At 41.8% G+C, this 20,364-nt stretch overlaps 1 protein-coding gene across 4 annotated transcripts in view; it reads left to right on the forward strand.

Moving 5' to 3' along the window:
- Rasgef1b (RasGEF domain family member 1B) overlaps positions 1-20,364 on the forward strand; it is a 515,623-nt gene that overhangs the window by 163,428 nt on the left and 331,831 nt on the right. For 3 of the 4 annotated variants that reach the window (XM_041671328.1, XM_041671329.1, XM_041671331.1), the window contains one exon: positions 15,432-15,485. In XM_041671328.1, coding sequence (XP_041527262.1) covers positions 15,432-15,485 — 54 coding nt within the window. Of the gene's footprint in view, positions 1-14,897; positions 15,021-15,431; positions 15,486-20,364 lie in introns of those variants that run through there. The other variant, XM_041671332.1, reaches the window with a different exon arrangement.

The raw sequence follows: 20,364 nt of genomic DNA on the forward strand, positions 1-20,364 counted from the left end.
AGTACATAATAATACAAAGATTAGTTGAGGAAGAGAGAGTGAGTGCCTCCTCCCTGATCTTACCGCTTGCTCTTCTGTCACTCGGATCTCAACTAAACTGTAGCTTTAGCTCTACAGCCTCCATTAGGTGCCCTGGTACATAGATCTAGTCCTGTAAATCGGCATTCATGACTTCTGTGGAACATGTTCCTAGAGATGGATAAGATGTCTAGGATTCTCAGAAATCACCGCAGTTGCAGTTGTTACAAAGAATACATTGTGTTAAGTTCTAGAAAACCCTCAGGATGATATTGTTGTGATTTTACAGCCAGGGAGTTCAGGCTCAGAGAACTGAAGTTTGAGCCTCTGTCCTCATGGCCAGGGGTCAAGCTGGGATGTGAGTCCCCTACCCTTCCTTTGAGCAACTCTGTTCCTGTGACACCATCCTTTGGGGCTACCCATGCTTTCATGTAAACATCTTTTAAATGAAGCTGCTTCTGGACGGACATTCAGGAGCTCTAGCTAGCTTCTCTGCTCCTTTGAAAGCTGGTGGTGATGATGTGTAAGAGTAAAAATGGAGAAAGGGCAGAGAGGAGATTGGCAGACTAAGGACAGGGATCCTCTGTCCATTTGAGACTTAAGTATGAGGAGTCAGAGACAGAACTTCTCTGTGGGAAATGGCGCAATCTTAGGGATGGGGTGGAACTGGAGTGTTTAAGTTGGGGGAAAGCTATATTTTAGGGACTTGTGACTTTGGTGATTGGAAAGGATCCACACTGTTTTCCAGGGAGTATTGCCTTAGTTCTTGGGAGGTTTGCAGTCCCATGCCGTGTTGGCAGCTGATATTTCCTCTTGTGAACTGTTTCCTTTCTTCTTTCTTCTTCTTTCTTTCTTTCTTTCTTTCTTTCTTTCTTTCTTTCTTCTTTTTTGGCTTTATCTTGTGCCAAACCTGAACGTCTGTAGCTGTCATCTCTGGTCCAGCTCCTCTGCAGCACAGTGGCAGAGTTCCAGCTCCTTACAGCGATGAGTGTGAGGGTGTGTCTGCATGCAGGGGAATATTTATGGCTTTGTCAGCTGTTGGCACCGCAGAAAAGGGCTCAAGATGGCCAGGGAAGTGTTAGCGGCTGATGAATACTCATCAGGATGAGTTAGGGAGCCGCGGTGCAGCCTCTTAGGTTTGTCCTAATGCATAGCCTTCCCTGAAAATAAAAATTTATGATTCAGTAATAGTCTGAGGTCAAAGGTAACCTTAGATGACAAGCATTTACTTACCTCAGAATGTCCTCTGGTCACTCACAGCTTTGTCCTTTCCACTGGAGGTGTAGATGGTGAAGGGCTCATGCATTTCCTTCCACCTTGCTCTGATTCCGTAACTTAGCGGATCATCACTCTGGCCTTCATGAGCACACTTATGTCTGTTCGTGTGAGACACAGTTAATAGTGTCAGGACACATACTGTTACTGTAGTATATTTGAAGGTATATGACCGTCCATTCATTAGCCCTTTAGGTGGTCAGGAAGATGATTGTTATGCTCCTTGGAGATAGGAACACCCTTATTTAGGCAGGTTACAGAATCACTGATGAAACCTGGCCTGCTTGATTCCCAGATCTAAATCCAAGGTGGAAAAACATATTTCTCATGCCTATTTTTGTATGGACTATGGGGCAAGTGTGATTTTGACATTTTTAAATAATTTGAGAAATGAAAGAAAGAGGAATATTATTTCATACCATATGAAAACTATATTAGAATCTAACCAGGCTTTCTTATTTGTATAAAGCATGCAAGCCCTTTCAAACTCTAGTGGCATAGCTAAGCAGCTGCGACAGTAACCTCACGGGCCTCGAAGCCTGGAACATTTACTCTCTTGTCCTTCACACTGGAAAATCACCAACCACTAGAACAAGACGTCCTTGGTTCACAGTCCCCGTGTTACGTTGACGGCTGCTGTAAAATGTGCCCCAAGCTGGGGGACTTAACAGAAATTCCATAGTTCTAGAGTTTAGAAGTCTACAATCAAAGTGCTGTCTTTCCATCTGAAGCCCCAAGGACACATCTTCCTAGCCTGTGCGTGGCTTCTGATCATGGCCACGGTGTTCCTTCGTGGCTGTCCCATGCTTGTTTCTCACCTCATCTCTTCTCTCTCTGCCTGTGGGCAGTTTCACCATCTTTATGAGGTCACCAGTCATACTGGATTAGAACCTATTTCCATAGCTTTGTCTTAGTGATTTATTTATTTTTCTTTCATGTACATTGGTATTTTGCCTGTATATATGTCTTTAAGAGGGTGTCTTACTTCTGAAGTTACAGACAGTTGTGAGCTGCCATATGGGGGCTAGGATTTGAACACAGATCCTCTGAAAGAATAGCAAGTACTCTTAGTCACCGAACCATTTCTCCAGTGAGTATCCTTATCTTAAACGTGTTACTAGCAAAGGCTGCTTTTAAATATAGTTCCATTGGCCAGAATGTTAGCATCTCTTTTGGGGGAGGTGGAATTTTTCTCTGTCCCATATAGAGTATTTTCCTCCAGTTTTCATTACTTTTCCTTCTTCCTCCTCCTACCTCTCTTGATGCCCCCTTCTCCCCTTTTGACGTCTGTTTCTTCCCTTATTCACTGTACACTTAACATTTATGAAGTCGCTCCTTGCTTTTAACCATATGATCATCACTGTATTCAACTGTAGAATAGAGACGACAATTAAGAATTTGCTCCTGCGGTCTGCAAGCTTACAATCCAGTACAGAAGATAAGTCACTTGTAAATTCTGCCGAAGAAATTTGTCTAAGTACAGTGGGGTATTATAGTATTTAAATCCCTAGATGTTGGGTAATAATCCTTTAAAATCATTGATATGATTAACCAAAAAGTATAGATGGGAATATACATGCTATTTGAGAATAGATTTTCCACACTATTCTTAGTAGAATCCTCTGCTTATCCTTTTGCTCCATTCCTTCAATCCCTTCTCCCTTCAGCAGGTGAACCAGCCTCTGAGCTGGGAAGGACCATGGCTGGTGTCACTGAATAGGGGATCTGAACTCTGGCCCTCCGGCTGAGGCAGCCAGCCCTTTCACCACTGAGCCATTTCCCCAGCCCTGCTTGTGATTTGCTTTAAATGGATTTCATATTCTGCTCCAGGGACCCCAGAGTGCAGGTCTCATCGCAGAATCTACCCGGAAGTACACACGCAGGCCCTGTTCTCGGCTGTGGATTGCATGTTCCACAAGGAATTTTAAGGAGATTTTAGGGTTAGCCTCTTCTGAAGCACAGCTGGTAAAGATTTTCTCTTTTTCTTCCCATTCTGTGGGTTGTGTTTGTTCTACTAGTTCTTTTGTAGTGCAGAAAGTTAAATTTCATGTCACCCCATCTGTTGATTTTGGAGACCAGTTCCTGTACCCTTGCAAGTCTATTCCTAAAGTTCTTTCTTACCCAATATTTTGGAAAGTACACTTTTCTCTAGCATCTTCATCTTTTGGAGTTTTTACTTAAGGCCTTTAATCAACTTCACTTTGATTTTTGTGTCAGATGAATGACTGGATCTAATTTCGCTCTTCCGAGGTAGAGTTTATGTTTTACTAGCACCATTTATTCAATCAGTTACCTTTTTTTTTTTTGCCATCGTTATCAAAAATTAGGTGGCCATAGCTTTGTTGGGTTATTTCTTGGGCCTCTGTTCTGTTTCTTTGGTTTGTCTGTTTTGGTGTCAATATCAGGCTGCCTTTGTCAGTACGGTTCTGTAGTGTAGTACCAGGTATTGTGACAACTCTAGATGGGTTCTTCTTAAGGTTGTCTTTGTTTGTTATCTGAGCTTTTGTGATTTCCTGTGCATTCTGTCATTGCTCTCTCTAGACATCTGTGAGGTTAAAACGGAATTTTGATGAGTATTGCACTGAATCATTAGATTAAATTTGGAAGGTAGCTATTTACATGTTACTAATTTCTTCAGTCAGGACATGGATTTCTTCCATCATCTAGTGTCTTTGGTTTTTGTTCTCAATGCCTTAAATATACAAGTCTCTCTTTTCTTGGGTAGGCATATTCCTAGGTAATTTTTGGAGTTATTGTGAATAAGCTATTTTCCCCAGTTTCTTTCTGTGAGAGTTCATTGTTGGTATATAGAAAGGCTACAGTTTAAGCTTAATTTTTTATTCTACAACTGTACTGTAAGTGGTGTATCTAAATGATTTCTAGTAAATTCTATGGTGTCTTTTAAGTGTAGAATCATATTGTCTGCAAATAAGAATATCTTAACTTCATTCTTCCCTATTTTTATCTTTTTTGCGCCCGTCTCTTGCTTAGTTTTTAATTTCATTTAATTAAATTAATTGTTTATCCAAGGCTCTGAATAATATCTTTAAGAAAGATGGGTAGACATCCTTGTCTCATTTCTGATTTTGGAGGAAATGTTTTCAGTTTGTTTCCATTTAATGCTGACTAGAGGTTTATGGGTTAATATCTAGAATTTACAAAGAAATGCAAAAATTAAACATCAAGGAAACAAAACCTCTCACCAACAAATGGGTCAATGAAATGAAGAAGTAGTTTTCAAAGAAAGAAAGAGATGGCCAGTAACTATTTTAATACATGTTCAAAATCCTAGTTTCAAGGTTATGCAGAACAGACTTCCTCCTACTCCAACCAGAATGGCTGTCATACTGGACTCTCTGAGCATGGCCAACAATGAGGGCTGATGAGAACCCAAGGACAATGCCACGGGGTTTTGAACCTACGTAATGTGCTGGCTTTGTGGGAGCCTAGCCAGTTTGGATGTTCACCTTCCTAGAAATGCACGGAGGGGGGAGGACCTAGGACTTACCACAGGGCAGGGAAATCTGACTGCTCTTTGGGCTGGAGAGGGAGGGGGAGAGGAGTGGGGGGAGGGGGAGAAGGGTGGGAGGAGGGGGAGGGAAATGGGAGGCTGGGAGGAGGAGGAAATTTGTTTTTTTTTTCTCTTTTCTCAATAAAAAAAAAGTTAAAAAAAAAAGTTGGGAAGGTTGTGGGTAATAAGGAGTCTTTATTACCTGCTGCTGAGGATACAAATTGATATAGCTATTATGTAAATCAACCATCCTAAGATCACAGGTTCTTTTTGTTGTTGTTCTCATTTCTTTTGGTTTTTATTGATTTTTATTGAGCTCTACATTTTTCTCTGCTCCCCTCCCTCCTTCTCCCCTCCTCACTTTAACCCTACCACAAGGTTCCCATTCTCCAAATTTACTCAGGAGATTTTGTCTTTTTCTACTTCCCATGAAGATTATATCTATGTAAGTGTCTCTTAGTGTTCTCATTATTGTCTAGGTTTCTGGGATTGTGAATTGTAGGCTGGTTTTCTTTGCTTTATGTTAAAAAACCACCTATGAGTGAGTACATGTGATAATTGTCTTTCTGTGTCTGGGTTACCTCACTCAAAATAATGTTTTCTAGCTCCATCCATTTTCATGTAAAATTCAAGTTGTCATTATTTTTTCTGCTGTGTATTTTTTTCATTGTGTAAATGTACCACATTTTCCTTATCCATTCTTTGGTCGAGGGGCATTTAGGTTGTTTCCAGGTTCTGGCTATGACAAAAAAAAAAAAAAAAAAAAAAAAAAAAAAAAAAAAACTGCTATGAACATAGTTGAGCACATGTCCTTGTGGCACAATTGAGCATCCTTGGGATATATACCCAGAAGTGGTATTACTGGGTCTTGAGGAAGCTTGTTTCCTAATTTTCTGAGAAATTGCCACACTGACATCCAAAGGGGCTGTACCAGCTTGCATTCCCACCAGCAATGCAGAACTGTTTCCCTTTCCCCACAACCTCTCCAGCAAAAGCTGTCATCAGTGTTTTTGATCTTGGCCATTCCTACAGGTGTAAGATGGAATCTCAGAGTTGTTTTGATTTGCATTTCTCTGATGACTAGGGATGTTGAACATTTCCTTAAGTGTCTTTCAGCCATTTAGATTCCTCTGTTGAGAGTTCTCTGTTTAGGTCTGTACTCCATTTTCTTTAACTGGATTATGTGATCTTTTGGTGTCCAATTTCTTGAGTTCTTTGTATATTTTGGAGATCAGTCCTCTAATGTGGGGTTGGTGAAGATCTTTTCCTTCTTCTTAGGCTGTCGTTTGTCTTGTTGACCGTGTCCTTTGCTTTACAGAAGCTTTTCAGTTTCAGGAGTTCACATTTACTGTTTCTCTCAGTGTCTGTGCTGCTGGGGTTATATATAGGAATCTGTACTCCACAAAATTAGGAAACTTAAAGGAAATGGACAACTTTCTGCATAAATATCACTTACCAAAATTAAATCGAGGGCAGATAAGCAAATTAAACAGACCTATAACTGCTGAAGAAATGGAAACAGTCATCAAAATTCTTCCAACCAAAAAAGCCCAGAAACAAATGGTTTCAGCTCAGAAACAAGATTTTCAAAGGAGAACTAATACCAATACAACTCAAATTATTCCACACAATAGAAACATAAGGAACACTGCCAAACTCTTTTTATGAGGCTACAATTACCCCTGATACCCAAACCACAGAAAGACATTACAGACCAATCTTACTCATGAACATTGATGCAAAAATATTAAATAAAATACTGGCAAGTCGAATCTAAGAACACATCAGAACCATCATCTAACATGATCAAGTCGGCTTCATCCCAGAGATGCAGGGATGGTTCAACATATGAAAACCTGTCAACGTAATTTACCATATAAACAAGCTGAAAAATAAAAACCACATGATCATCTCATTAGATGCCAAAAAGCTTTCAACAAAATACAACATGCCTTCATGATAAAGGTTTTAGAGAGAGCAGGAATACAAGGAACATACCTAAACATAATAAAGACGATATATAGAAAGCCAACAGCCAACATCAAACTAAATGGAAAGAAACTCCCAGCGATTCCACTGAAATCAGGAACAAGACAAGGTTGGTCCACTCTCTCTATATCTATTCAATATAGTTCTTGAGGTCCTAGCTAGAGTAGTAAGACACCAAAAGGAGATCAAGGGGATACAAATCAGAAAAGAAGAAGTGAAACTCTAACTGTTTGCTGATTATATGATAATTTACATAAGCAATCCCCAAAATTTTACCAAGGAACTTCTACAACTCACCAACACGTTCAGTAATGTAGCAGAATACAAGATTAACTAAAAAAAAAATCAGTTGCCCTCCTTTACACAGGTGATAAAAGGGCTGGGAAAGAAATCAGAGCAATATCACCCTTCACAATAGCCACAAATAGCATAAAATACCTCAGAGTAACTCTAACCGAACAAGTGGAAGACTTGTATAACAAGAACTTTAAATCTTTGAAGAAAGAAATTGAAGCAGACACCAGAAAGTGGAAAGATCTCCCATGCTCTTGGGTAGGCAGAATTAACATAGTAAAAATGGCACTCTTACAAAAGGCAACCTACAGATTCAATGCAATGTCCATCAAAATCCCAGCAAAATTCTTCACAGACTTCAAAAGAACAGTACGCAACTTCATATAGAAAAGCAAACAAAACAAAACAAAACAAAAAAACAAAAAACAAAAAACAAAAATCATGATAGCCAAAACAATCCTGTACAATAAAAAACTTCTGGAGGCATCACAATCCCTGACTTCAAACTCTACTACAGAGCTACAGTACTGAAAACAGCCTGGTATTGGCATAAGAACAGACAGGAGGACCAAGGGAATTGAATAAAAGACCTGGATATTAACCCACACTCCTTCAAACATCTGATTTTTGACAAAGATGCAAAAAATATCAAATGGAAAAAAGAAAGCAGATTTAACAAATGGTGCTGGCATAACTGGGTATCAACACATAGAAGAATGAAAATAGACCCATATCTATCACCATGGCCAAAACTCAAGTCCAAATGGATCAAAACCTCAATATAAAACCAGCTACACCGAACCTCATAGAAGAGAAAGTGGGAATTTCACAGGGTTCTTGAGGTGTCTATTATCTGCTAAGTACAGACTTATTAGGGGTGATGATGGCACCTCGAGAGTAAGCTTTACCACATTCCCTGCTCCTCTGGGCCAGGAAGAGTTGGATGAGCTGACCAGGACTCTCTCTACTCAGTGAAATGAGTGGAACCCAGTGGGTCATGAGTCCTGTTCTAGCTGCTCCCAAGAATCAGGATTTTGTCTTTATATTCCAATATCTACCTCCCTCTAAGGGGCCCTTCCAGGGCTGAGAAAAATCCAGGCAGCCATTGCAATCTGCATCCATACTGTGTCTGCCATGATTCACAGGCGGGTGGTCATCTCTGTCGGCCCCCAGACTGCATCCATACTGTGTCTGCCATGATTCACAGGCGGGTGGTCATCTCTGTCGGCCCCTAGACTGCAGCCATGCTGTGTCTCTCATGGTACACAGGTGGAAGTTTCTGTTTAAACAGAAAACCAGAGCTATACATTTAATTATGATGGAGAAGAAAAACGGTGAGAGAAACACTAAGGGAACTATGGTGCTGTCGTGTTAATCCTCAAGGTCAGAGGCACATGGGGGTTTTAAATAATTATTGAATGAATGAAGGACAAATGACTTTTGGGTTTGGGGACCGTGCTGGCTACATAACTTATGAGCATCTCTCTTATCCCAGATGAGTGGACATTATGCTTTGATTGAACGACCTATTTAGTGTGTTTAGTTTTCAATGCAGACATAAATAGATTTGATCTTTCCATGGTTCGAATTTCCTCCCATCAGCTTTGCCTTAATTATCCACAAGTGTTCCAAGCCTTTATTAGCTAAATCGGATGCAGATGATGGTCATTAGTCTGGTATATAAATCGTGCTGGCATATTCAATGGCTTTCACTTGGCTAATTGAAATTTTCCGTATTCATGGACGACAAGAAAACACTGTAATTTTATCATTTATTTGGGAGCATATTTTCCCCCTTTGGTTGATGCTTATAATTATGCAGTTAAAAAATAAATGTGAGTGCTGAACTTTGCCTGAAGGGTACGCCATTTTTAAAGCATGTATGTGTCCATGTTAGTCTAAAGCATGAAAACAGGACGGAAATGTGGATTTTGGAAAGAGTCCCAAGGATTGGTTTGCTAAGAAAGCATCCACATGGTGTGTATTCTGGGGACCCATCCGTTTAAATGTAAGAGGTTTCAGATTGTTAGTGAGAGGAGTAGGCTCAGTGCTGACATCTACCAACAAGTGAAAAATCACCTCCCGTGCCTGCGACGTGCAGACCGGAGGCCTCAGATGGATGGGTTTTATTCAGGTATCATTTCCATAAAAGGACCTTAGCTTTTGATTTTATTTGACCGTTCATCAAAACCAGCAGCCCTCTGTTTGGTTTGCCTAAGAGTAAAATAATGCACCTGCTCACAGACACCCATCCACAGGTTGGGGATGGAATTCCATAATGCTGCCATTTCAGAGATCTGGGCTCTGGATACTTTAATTTTTGTGATACAATACTTGAGTTGTTCCAATTTAATCACATAAGTATTAGATGTTTGCTGTTTTTTAAAAAAATATTTATGGGCATTGGATGGCAGAAATACTTCAGTGGAGGCAGAAGACAGTTTTCTGGTTTCTTTTCCCAAGCCTAATTTAATGGAGATCAACAACATTGCTTGTTCTCGGACTTAAACCATCATTTACAGGGAAATAGGAGCCATGTGTCTCTTGTTGGTGTTGGGTCACTGCAGAGCATTCCCAGCACTGAGAATGGGGTGAGCAGCTCAGATTCCATGGCTCTCTGTGTTCATGCTGGACTGGATGCCCATGAATTACTTGTATTTCATCAGTGGTCTCTCTAACCAAGAACTAGCTAGGCTCATTCTTTTTTGAATATCGAATTACGCTTTCTTCTGGGTCTCCGTGACTTCTGCCTATGTAGTTATTTCTACAGGTGATTATTAACTTGGGAGACAAGGTTGTGCGCACTAGTCTTCAATTCCCGTGTTAATGTGTTTCAGAGTCAAACAAAGTGCCGTTCTGTAATTGTTCCCTTTGTGCTCTACCTGTCATGATGGTTAATATTGTTGGTTAACTTGACTGGAGATGTCCTGAAAAGTGACAGAGCATTATTTTAGGGCTTTATCTGCAAGGGTTAGTATGCAAATCCGAAGGCTGAGATCCTCTGTCTTCACCAATGTGACCAGCATTATGCAATCTATTAAGGGCCTGAATAGAACAAAAAGGTGAGGAAGAGTTCCCTCCCTCCCTCCCTTTCTTCCTCCCTCTTTCTCTTTCTGTCCCTCACCCTCTTTCAGTTGGGCCATCCATATTTTTCTCTTTTCAGACATAGAAGCTTCCGGTTCTTGGTTCTTTGGACTTTAAAGTTTATACTAAGACCCATTCTCCTTCCCAAGGTTCTTAGGGGTGGTAACCTTTGGCCTCAGAATGGTAATTAAACCATGGGCTCTGTAATTCTCAGACCTGTCTTCAGTTGAGTTACGCCTCTGGCTGCTCTGGTTGGTTTTCTAGCATGAAGATGACATCTTGTAGCCTTCCTCATCCTTCCTAGTGGGATGAGCCAAACCATGCAGTCTCCTTTCTTCTAGGTTTCTATGTAGCCCATCAGTTCTTCTTCTCTGGAGAACCTACTAATAACCTACTACTTAAAAGAATTCTTTGTGCCTAAGAAGACGATGAAGCTGACTACACCATTCTATGGAATGGTCTCGTGTTAGCTGATGGAGGAAAGAAGTAGCCATCTATCCTAATTGTGGATTTCCAAACACTGTGCCCGATAAAATCAGGGTCCTCTTCTTCATATTAGCAAAGGATCTCATGACCCTAAAGGAAAAAGGATATAGGGCTTTCTCATTTCAGAGTGGTGAACTGAGGGCCTCGAGATCAAGGATCCATCTTAAGCTCCTCAATAATCTGTTAGGAAGGGACAAGGGTTAGGGCTGAGGCTCCCAAGCAGGTGGTCCACTTGGTTTTCTATTCAAGACATCATAAAAGACCAGCAGACATTCATCAGTAAGAAGTCGTGTTTCACTGTAGTAAAGAAGTTACAAGCAAGGCCTGGCTAGGTAGAGCTTGTTAAAGCACAGTGTAATATAGTAGGCTTAGCCACATTCCACACAGATTTCCCTGATGCTGCCAGTTAAGTGCTCTAGCTCGGGGGTGGAAAGAGTCATGTGGTCTAGCAAAACAAGTTCCCTTTCTAGGACAATGCTTCTTGTGCCCGTGTTTGCACTGAGGTATTGCCTGTTTTCAGAGCATCCTATGTGGTTGCCTGAGACCCTTGTTGAGCCTGCTCCGCAGCTCACTGCCATCCTCTGCTCCATCCTGTGACCTTCCCTTCTCTACACACACCAAGAATGCCCCTCGCGTGTCATTTCCATTTCACAGCTTGCTTTGTAAGGAATCTAACCCGTGACCTGTGTCTTCAGATCTTTTCCCTTCACCATGAGTGTCCAATGCCCTCATGACCTAAGTCTCTTTACTTTTCGCCAATCAAATCTGCTTTATTATTATTATTTTAAAGAAAAGGGCACCAAAAATATGCTTTTGGGGTGGATCAGATGAATTTATTTCCTTTAAGATATAAGAGACTAATGAAGTACAAGCATGAAATTTCCACTGTCCCTTCCTGCAGTGGCCCCGGGCACGTGAGCATCTCCCATGAATCAGAGCTAATGCTAAAAACAGAAATCCTGTAAAAGAAATGTCAAGCATCACCACATAAACACACAAGGGTAGGGCTTTACTTCCTGAGTGTATTTGGGGAAAATCACTTTAATTGTTGATGTATGATGCTGTCCACCCCGTGCAGGTCATCTCACTAATAAGGTCCGAGGCAGGGGGATTTTAAAAACACATTGCGTTTTGTTGTGTTTGTGTCGTGTGACAAACATAGCCTCATGCAAACTTTGGTGGAGGTGACTCATTGGCAGTTTCTCCTTTCGTAAAGAAATATTGATGCAATCATCAGGAAGGTCACAGCCCAAGAAGGTCATCACCCTCTTGAGTCTTTCGTTTTCAGTAATTAAGTCAACCATGTTATGGGAGGGCTCGGAAAGCCCACCCAGAGCCATTCACAATTGTTGCAATTAGGAAACTGGATGCCAGTTAAAGTCTTTGGAAGGGAATGGAATGAAATTGACCAAGCGTATAAGTAAAATCTCCTTAGCAAATAGCTAAATTAAGGCTATGGACTATCATTGATCCATGCCATTGCTCTTTTATACTCATTCCAGGTATTAGGACTTTGCTATGCATTGGCCTTCAGCTCGAGTTGTTTCTACAAATACAACATTTCCAGCTTGCCATATCTTTTCTTGTGTGTGTGTGTGTGTGTGTGTGTGTGTGTGTGTGTGTAGCCACTTCTGCACATTTTGACTCTTTCTTCTTCTTCAAATGCACTTCTCAAATCACCCGGGACTGTTCTAAGGAAATGGAAGGGCATTGTTTAATTTTGTGGGTCATTTCTCCTGGGGCTACAGCACTAACATCTGGAGTTTCAGATATTCCTGGGGTCTTTAGGACTCAGTCTATAACATGCTTGCCCTACAGCCCAGAGAACCTGAGTTTGAATTACCAGCACCCATATAAAATCTGGGTTTAGTGGTGCAAGTCAGTAAACTCAGTGGTGGGTGGGACTGAGCTAGGCTGATCTCTGCAGTTTATTGTCCAGCCAGCCCAGCTGAACTGATGAGCTCCAAGTTTAGAGAGACTTCATCTCAAAAAATAACGCGGTGACCAAACAAGGAAAACACCTGACCTCTGACCTCTCGATACATATGCACCAGTGTGCACAAACACCCAAACATGTGCACACCCCTCACATAAAGACACCATCTAATTGCTCTTCTCAGAATTGTGTGCATGAGTGTGTATGTGTGTTGATTTCTGTGGAAGTCGATGGGTGTATACAATGGGTGTGAGTATGGACACAAGCCTACCACAGCTCATGTAGAGAGGTCAGAGTATTATTGGAGGCTGTTCATTCATTCCTAGCAGCTCAGACCCGAAATAATCACACAGAAACCTGTATTAATTGCAATGCTGTTTGACCAATACCTTAAGCTTATTTCTAGCTAGCTCTTACATCTTAAATTAACCCATTTCTATTAATCTGTGTATCCCCACATAGCTGTAGCTTACTGGGTAAAGTTCTGTCCAGCGTCCAGCATCTCTGTCCGGCAAGGCTACATGGCTTCTGTTTGACTCTGCCTACTCTCTCTCTATGTATTTCTTCCAGCCTGGCTATATTCTGTTAAGCTATTGGATGAAAGCAGTGACTTTATTAACCAAGAAAAGCAACACATATACAGAAGAACTTTCCACACCATTTCCCCTTTTCTGTTTAAATAAAAAGGAAGGTTTTTAACTTTAACATAGTAACAAAAAATTACATGTAACAAAACAGGAATCAAGCAAGAATTATAGTTACAATATTTATATCTACTTTATCTTTTAATCATAACTAAGGAAAACTATAATTATAACTATTCTTCAACTCCATCAAAGACTCTAGAAGGATATAATATTACCTAAGTAAACAGGAAGTGCATTGTAAGCAACTTCCAAATTCTAGAATTGACAGAGACATCTCGCTGCCTGGACAGTCACCCAAAGTTCTTCTGTACTATTGGGGCATCCATCTTTAGCCTACAGACCCATAGTATCCAGCAGACTTTTCCATGAAGCAGGAAATTTGAAGATCTGTTTTGCTTTGTAATGGCAAAGTCCATCAGTTGCTTTCTTCTTTATCCTGCAGAATGTCTGGAAGACTATTTCACAAAGCAGGAACTCCAAGTACTATCTCACCTTCCTAAGGCAACTCAGCAGTCATTTTTCTGTGGGTCCTGCATGTCCAGTTTATACAGCATCACATCAAACAGTCCAGGCAAGAGCAGTTTCTTGCCCAAATGGCTAACATACTCCATAAGGAGCCTCTGCGATGCCCGTCATACTCTTGAAGTAGATTGGTGCTGCCAGCAGCAGACATGTCTCATTGTCATGAAAAGTCCTAAGTTCTTAAAACATTTTAAATGTTATATTCTGTTAGACTTTGAAAGGTTTGGAGAATAACTATCCATCTGAAATACATCTCTGTACATCTAGAAAACCTAACTAACATGACTACAAGCTTGACTATTTTAGATGACTATCTATTAACCTGTATTTCTTTTCAAGTTGGTACAATAAGAGGCTTTGCTCACAGAGCTTATCTTGCCAGACTTGCTGGTAAATCTTAAACTTAGTTAAAAATACAGTCGTGGTCCTTGAAGCACCTCTCACCCCCCACGCACAAATGTGGAGTCTTTGATAGCTGAAAGTTAGGCCTTTCTCATATTCCTATTCCTAGTTAGAATAGAGAATTACACATAAATTCAGTGGTTGGTAGAGAAATTCTGCAACCAGACTTCTGGGGAAGTTTAGTTGCATAACTCATGGAATTCAGGTCATTTCTACAAGCTGTGTGAGTGGTTTAACAAGCTGTTTCCAGCTAGGGACAATTTTGTCCAGAAGCAATATTTAGTAATGTGTGAAGATAGGTTGGTGTTACAATGGAAGCTGCCAGGGGGATGATATTGGCCCCAGGTAGGGCATCCTTGGATGGGTGGCATGCCCCTCTCCTCTCCACAACAAGAATTATCAGTTCCTGGATATTCTAAACCACAGCTTAGCCACATAAGTGGACAGTAGTCAATGTCTAGGTCTGAAATAAAGATGTGTTTTTCCATTATGTAGGAGTCAGTCGCCTGTCTGCCTCTCCCCAAACTTCACTTTATAGAGTTATTATGTGGGAGTCTGCCTTCCGACAGAGACCTCCAGAAGATGCTGTGGGGTCAGGCACACAGCTGCTCTTCTGTATCAATCTTGTACCTCTCTCATGCATATTCACTGGGAACTTTCCACTGTTGACTACCTCAAGAGAACAGGATGTCAAGGAGATTTCATCATAAAACATGTGCATTCATTTTATACTTAAAAGTCAAGAAGATGATAACCTTGAGCCATCTTGTGGCTAGCAATGTTTTTTATGCGGAACAGTTCAAGATAGTTTCCTTGTGTGTAAATCCCCATGCAACATTGGATGCTAGAAAGCCTTGTAAGGGGCACATCATGCCAAGAAGCCACACATGCAGACAGGTACAGGCAAGAAGTCAACCGCAGGAGGAACGAGTGTGCTGAAGGGAGTAGGAGGGAGACCCCAAGCTCTAGCACCATTGTGTGCAGACATAGACTCTCTCTCTTAGGAAAGGGCCCTGCTGCAGAGCTCAGGTTCATAGTACAAGCCACTTGAAAGATATTATTATTTGATTCTTTGTGAAATGAAGGTGCGAGCCATTTCCTCATTGGCCTGAAACAAATGGTCTAACCTGGGGATGGTGGCCTCTGGAATGCAGGGAGATCTGAGGCCATGGGACTAAGAAAGTGCACTTAGACCGGAAGCAAAAGGGAAGGTGATGTCCTCCACGCTGAAGAGCTCTGATGTGTCTGTGTCCTTCCTGTTTTGCAGGGCACCATCTTTAGCACACTGGCTGGTGAGAAGTCTTCATCTGACTACAAAAAGGTAAGAAGCGGGCATGCGGAGAATTGCAGCAGGACTGACTGCTTCAGGATTGGTGATGTTTAATTGAAAAGCTGCGTGTGATCTCCGAGGATGGTCTGTCTGATGGCATATTGCGAACAGCTTTTAGGGTATGAATGTAAGGCTCATTTTCAGGATGCGGGAACATCCTCTGTCGTCTGACAGATGTTCGGTGCAGAGAGACACTGACTCCGTATATTTCCATATCGCTATTATCTGGTATTTTCTTACACAAGATGAATGGCCAGGGAGTTCAGGTCCGTCCTGTAGACTGCACTGCGGGCGTCTGTGTCTTAGGCTACAAATAGAAAACTTGTAAACTCGAAGCTCAATGTGACAGCAAAATGACTTTGAATTTTGGAAGCTGGTTATATAGCGTAAAAATCTGGTTTGGATTCACCACAGTCATGTTTGAGGACGCTGTCATGCTTTGCAAACGGATTCGCTTCACCCACATCTGATAGATGGCGTCTGCAGTGCCTGCCACGGCGGCGTGGCTAATTCCTGGCTTTGAGGGCCAGGGGTCACTTTGATCCACCTCTTTAATCTCAGCTTTAACTAGAACCTGTCCTCTGGTCGAGGAGGGGAAGTGATTTCACAGTCAGACAACTCAGATTCTTTGACACTAACTATCATTGATATGAAAAAGCAGGTGCATGGGGAGAGAGGACTTGTGCTTAATGTGTTACTTGGCATTTCATAGGATTTCTATCATAGCATTATGTACTGTGTGGTTTCCATCTTTAGTATTGCTCAATAAGGAAGCAGGGAGAGGTATTTATCTTTAGGGGCAGTGTGAGGACCCACTCCCTTTTATTACTTTGATAGATTTTTTAGATGATTTACCTTCCCTGAGTTCTGCTGCGTGTGCCTTATTCTCTATAAGAGGTGGCGAGCTGTTAGAGATGAAGGCCATGTATTATTTTTAGAACCACAGATCTCAGTGAACAAAGAGACTTTAAGGGATCGCTGGGTTCACCTTTTTCCCAGGGTGGGGCTAACTTTGATAGTATTTATAGATGGACCTTTGTCCTCTGCTGACAGTGAACTCTACGAGCCTGGTTGTTCCCTAGTGAGACGAGTCAAAGAATTGAAATCACGTGACCGAGCCAGTCCCTGCCTCCTGTAAGTCCTACCTGCTCATTTCATGTAGACCAGCTCCCATGCTTCCTTCTGAATCTCCTCCCATTCGATTCCTAGGGGAATATTTTCCTTATCACTTCTGATAGGCCTTTGATATGGTTGATTCCAATGAACAAGGAGCGTGGCGTTCTGCTTTTGAAATCTGGTTTACTTACTACTTACTTGGATTGGTTATACACCTATGGGCGTCTCACTTTCATAATATGCAAAATGGGAAATAGTGATTGTACTAATCCGATATAGTATATGAAATAGTCTGCATAAAGCACTTACAAAATGCCCCCACACTTGATTTTGTATTAGCTACTGCAGCTGTTGACTTTATAGCAAGTTGCCTTCTTTTTTTTTTTTGCATTACCTTTGTTACCATTGTCTAGGATTATGCATTATTCTCCAGATGTGGCCCCACTGGCACAGAGCATTGGGATTTCTCACTCTCCATTCTGCATGCTTTGTTTATGTGCTTGTTGTGAGCAAGGCATAATGGAGGCATGACTTATGATGAAAAGACCGGCTGCGAGCTTCCTTGGGGTTGTCTTTGTTGGACGTGTGTTTTGTTCCTTGGTTTCTGCTTCCTCTCAGGTCTTCTGGTTGGCGTGACCTGTGCTTGAGCAGGAGTCTCAGTCTGGGTTGGGGGCTCAACTTCTGGTAGCCCGTGTGGTCTCTTGGATTTTGAAGCAGATTGTTTACTGGAGTCTTTATACAGGTGGGGAAGGGTTGGGAAAACCTTCAAGAAACGCCAGGGCTTTGAGAGGCTCGCAGCAGCAAGGAGCTCTTAGCACCTCCTCACAAGAGGGAAATGGCACAAATAGTGCTTTTGAGCCTGCTGCAGAGAAGGAACAGACTTGAAGTTGTGTATACCAAAGCAAAGTGACGAGCAGTGAGAAGCCAGCTTTCCTGAGTGTAATGCTAACACTAATTGTCTGAGATGTCCTCACTTTCTACTCATAAACCACGTCCTCCTGTTGGCCATGAGAAGTTTGAAATCCTTGGTCATGTCCTCTAGACATTCTCACCTGAGGTATCACATATGACTGATTCACTTTTATATTCAGGGAAACGATTTTTATGGTGTAAATGTGGGCTGTTTTGTATTACCCTGTATTTAAAAATGGTGGTTCATCAAGCGTATTTTATGACGTCATTTGGCTTGTTTATCAATTCTCCCATTTCTACACATGCACAATCTTAGCGGTGGTCATTTCTATGGCTGCATTTCCCACCTATCTCAGTTAACAGTTGACCACGGAGCACCTGTATGTGAGTTGTACGTGGGACAGTGTCTGAACAAGTTACACCAGCACAGGGCGGGCACACTGGTGTGGCACGCCAGCGATGAGTTACTAAGGGCGACAGTTAGGCATGATGACTTTTAATTCAGGAAAACACCCGGGGCTGGACCCATGAATGTGGGAGGAATAGGCACACAGAAATGATTGAAAGAAGGGGAAAATATGAGATCGCCCTGGGAGTGAGCTGAATTGGAAATAAGCGGGTTACACACAGAACATTCGGGGGAAATTAACACATTAGGGCTAGGAGGAAACTGTCAGTTTTGTAGGAAACCGAGCACGACAAAGGCTGGAAATCAAGACAAAACGTGATGTGTTGGAAGCCAGCTCAGAAAGTCCCCAGCAGAAGAGGTGGGCGTTCCTCTCAAAACTGCCGCTGCTGGGAAGTTGAGTAAAACAAGCACCGTGCAGTGTACTCTGACTTTACTCCCGCCCTGGGCCACTGATGGATTTATTGAGATCAGAGGAGGCTCATAAAAATCAGATTGTGGTTGATGTTAGATCAAGAGGGACGAGAAAATAGAAACAGTAACACAGTCTTTAAAGGAATTTGTTACAAAAAGGGCAGAGATGAATAGTTGTAGGGTTACAGGACTAAAGCTGAATGCCCTGCATGGTAGATGATCAAATGTGTTAAACACGGTCACAGAGAAGACAATAAACATGGAGGAAATAAGGTCTCTCTGCAAAGAGGCTGGGGGATGGCTCCTTCCTGAGGCTACTGAGAAGATGGAGGGATTTGGGGTTCAAAGCCCAGAATTAACCTTAGACGGAGCCAGTGTGCTACCCTATGGTAACAGGGAAGATAGAATTTATGTAGAAAAAGGGAACTAAAAAGGCAGCTGTGCAGTTATATGGCTACAATCATTTTGTTTACTTTTCTACATGGAGGTGGGTGTGGGGTGATTGTTCAGTCTCCTTGAGTCTGTGAAACTATATTATGTATCCATATGTAGAATAATTAGAAGAACCCAAGATACTTTCTTGTTATTATTTTTTTTCAGTTTTTTTTTTTTTTTTTTTTTGGTTTTTCGAGACAGGGTTTCTCTGTGGTTTTGGAGCCTGTCCTGGAACTAGCTCTTGTAGACCAGGCTGGTCTCGAACTCACAGAGATCCGCCTGCCTCTGCCTCCCGAGTGCTGGGATTAAAGGCGTGCGCCACCACCGCCCGGCTTTTTTTCAGTTTTATAGACAGGGAGATTAAGAAGAACTTGGATACATTATTAATACCAAGATATGCTACTTGTAGTTTAAAATTTCTTATGAGTATCAGTGTTTTGCCTGCATGTATGTGTGTGCACCATGTGTGTACCCAATGCCCGCAGTTGTTAGAAGTGAGTGGCCAGATCCCCTGGGACTGAAGTTGCAGAGGGTTAGGTTGTGAGCCACCATGCGGGTGCTGAGGAAGGTATCTGAGTCCTCTGCAAGAGCAGTAAGTACTTTTAACTACAGAGCCATCTCTCCGGCCCTGTAATATACTACTTTTAAATAATTGTTTTGTCTACAGATATATTTTGAATATATAGTATTCATATAAGTGATCCAAATCTCTGAGAAATATTGTCTATTCAAAGAATATTTATAATAAGAAAATCATTCACTAATGTAGTTCAAATAGTCAAATTTCTTGGGAGCCCAGGTTGCTCCTTGCCTGGAGGTCTTTCCTATGTTGGTGTTCCAGAGCCCATGCCCAGATAGGAATCTTTTCTACAGCCTGCACATTCTGCTCTCATATCCTCCCCCCAGTTACTGGCTCATCATTCCAAGTAGCAAGCCGAGTATGCTACCTGATTTCTGCCTTCCCTTCTCACATCCAGAGAGCTGTCAAAGTCTACAAATACCACAGTGAAATGTCCCTGGAGTCCCTCCATCATCTCCCTTAATTCTTTATTCTTCCATGGAAGGACTGTAACAACTGTCTCCTTGATCCTTCCTCGTGCCAAGTTTTCCCTTCCCCGCTCCACTTTTCAGTTGGCTATTAGTGTTGTGTTCCAAACTAGCAAACAGCAAGTGTACCAGCTCATAGCAAGCCCTTGCTTGGAAACATCTACGTGACATAATGGAACCTATTGTCCTGCATAATTAATAAATGCCAGTAAAGACGTAAAAATAAAAATGTTTAAGCAATCTTACAGATTTCAGCATTAGTCAGTATAAAACCCATCCAGCCCGCCGAGAAGTCGTTCCTGCTTCTAGTCACAAGTCACCCTGAGAAATTCCTGCGTTCCCTCCAGCTCCCTTTGCGGTACTCCATGAGATGGCTAGAGCGTGGTGGCCTGGAACATCCCGCTCCTGAATGTGAACTCTGAGAACTCTGTGTCACTTTTTCTCGAGTCCTTTCCTCTCTCTCTTACCTTTCTCAGAAACTTTGCTTCTCCATGGACAGACCCCTTGGACAAGACTCCTATAACTTGGTTTGTTTGACCT

The sequence above is a fragment of the Microtus oregoni genome, unplaced genomic scaffold (assembly GCF_018167655.1).
Source record: "Microtus oregoni isolate MIOR12 unplaced genomic scaffold, Mior012 000021F_ref0000039, whole genome shotgun sequence".
Taxonomy (NCBI): domain Eukaryota; kingdom Metazoa; phylum Chordata; class Mammalia; order Rodentia; family Cricetidae; genus Microtus; species Microtus oregoni.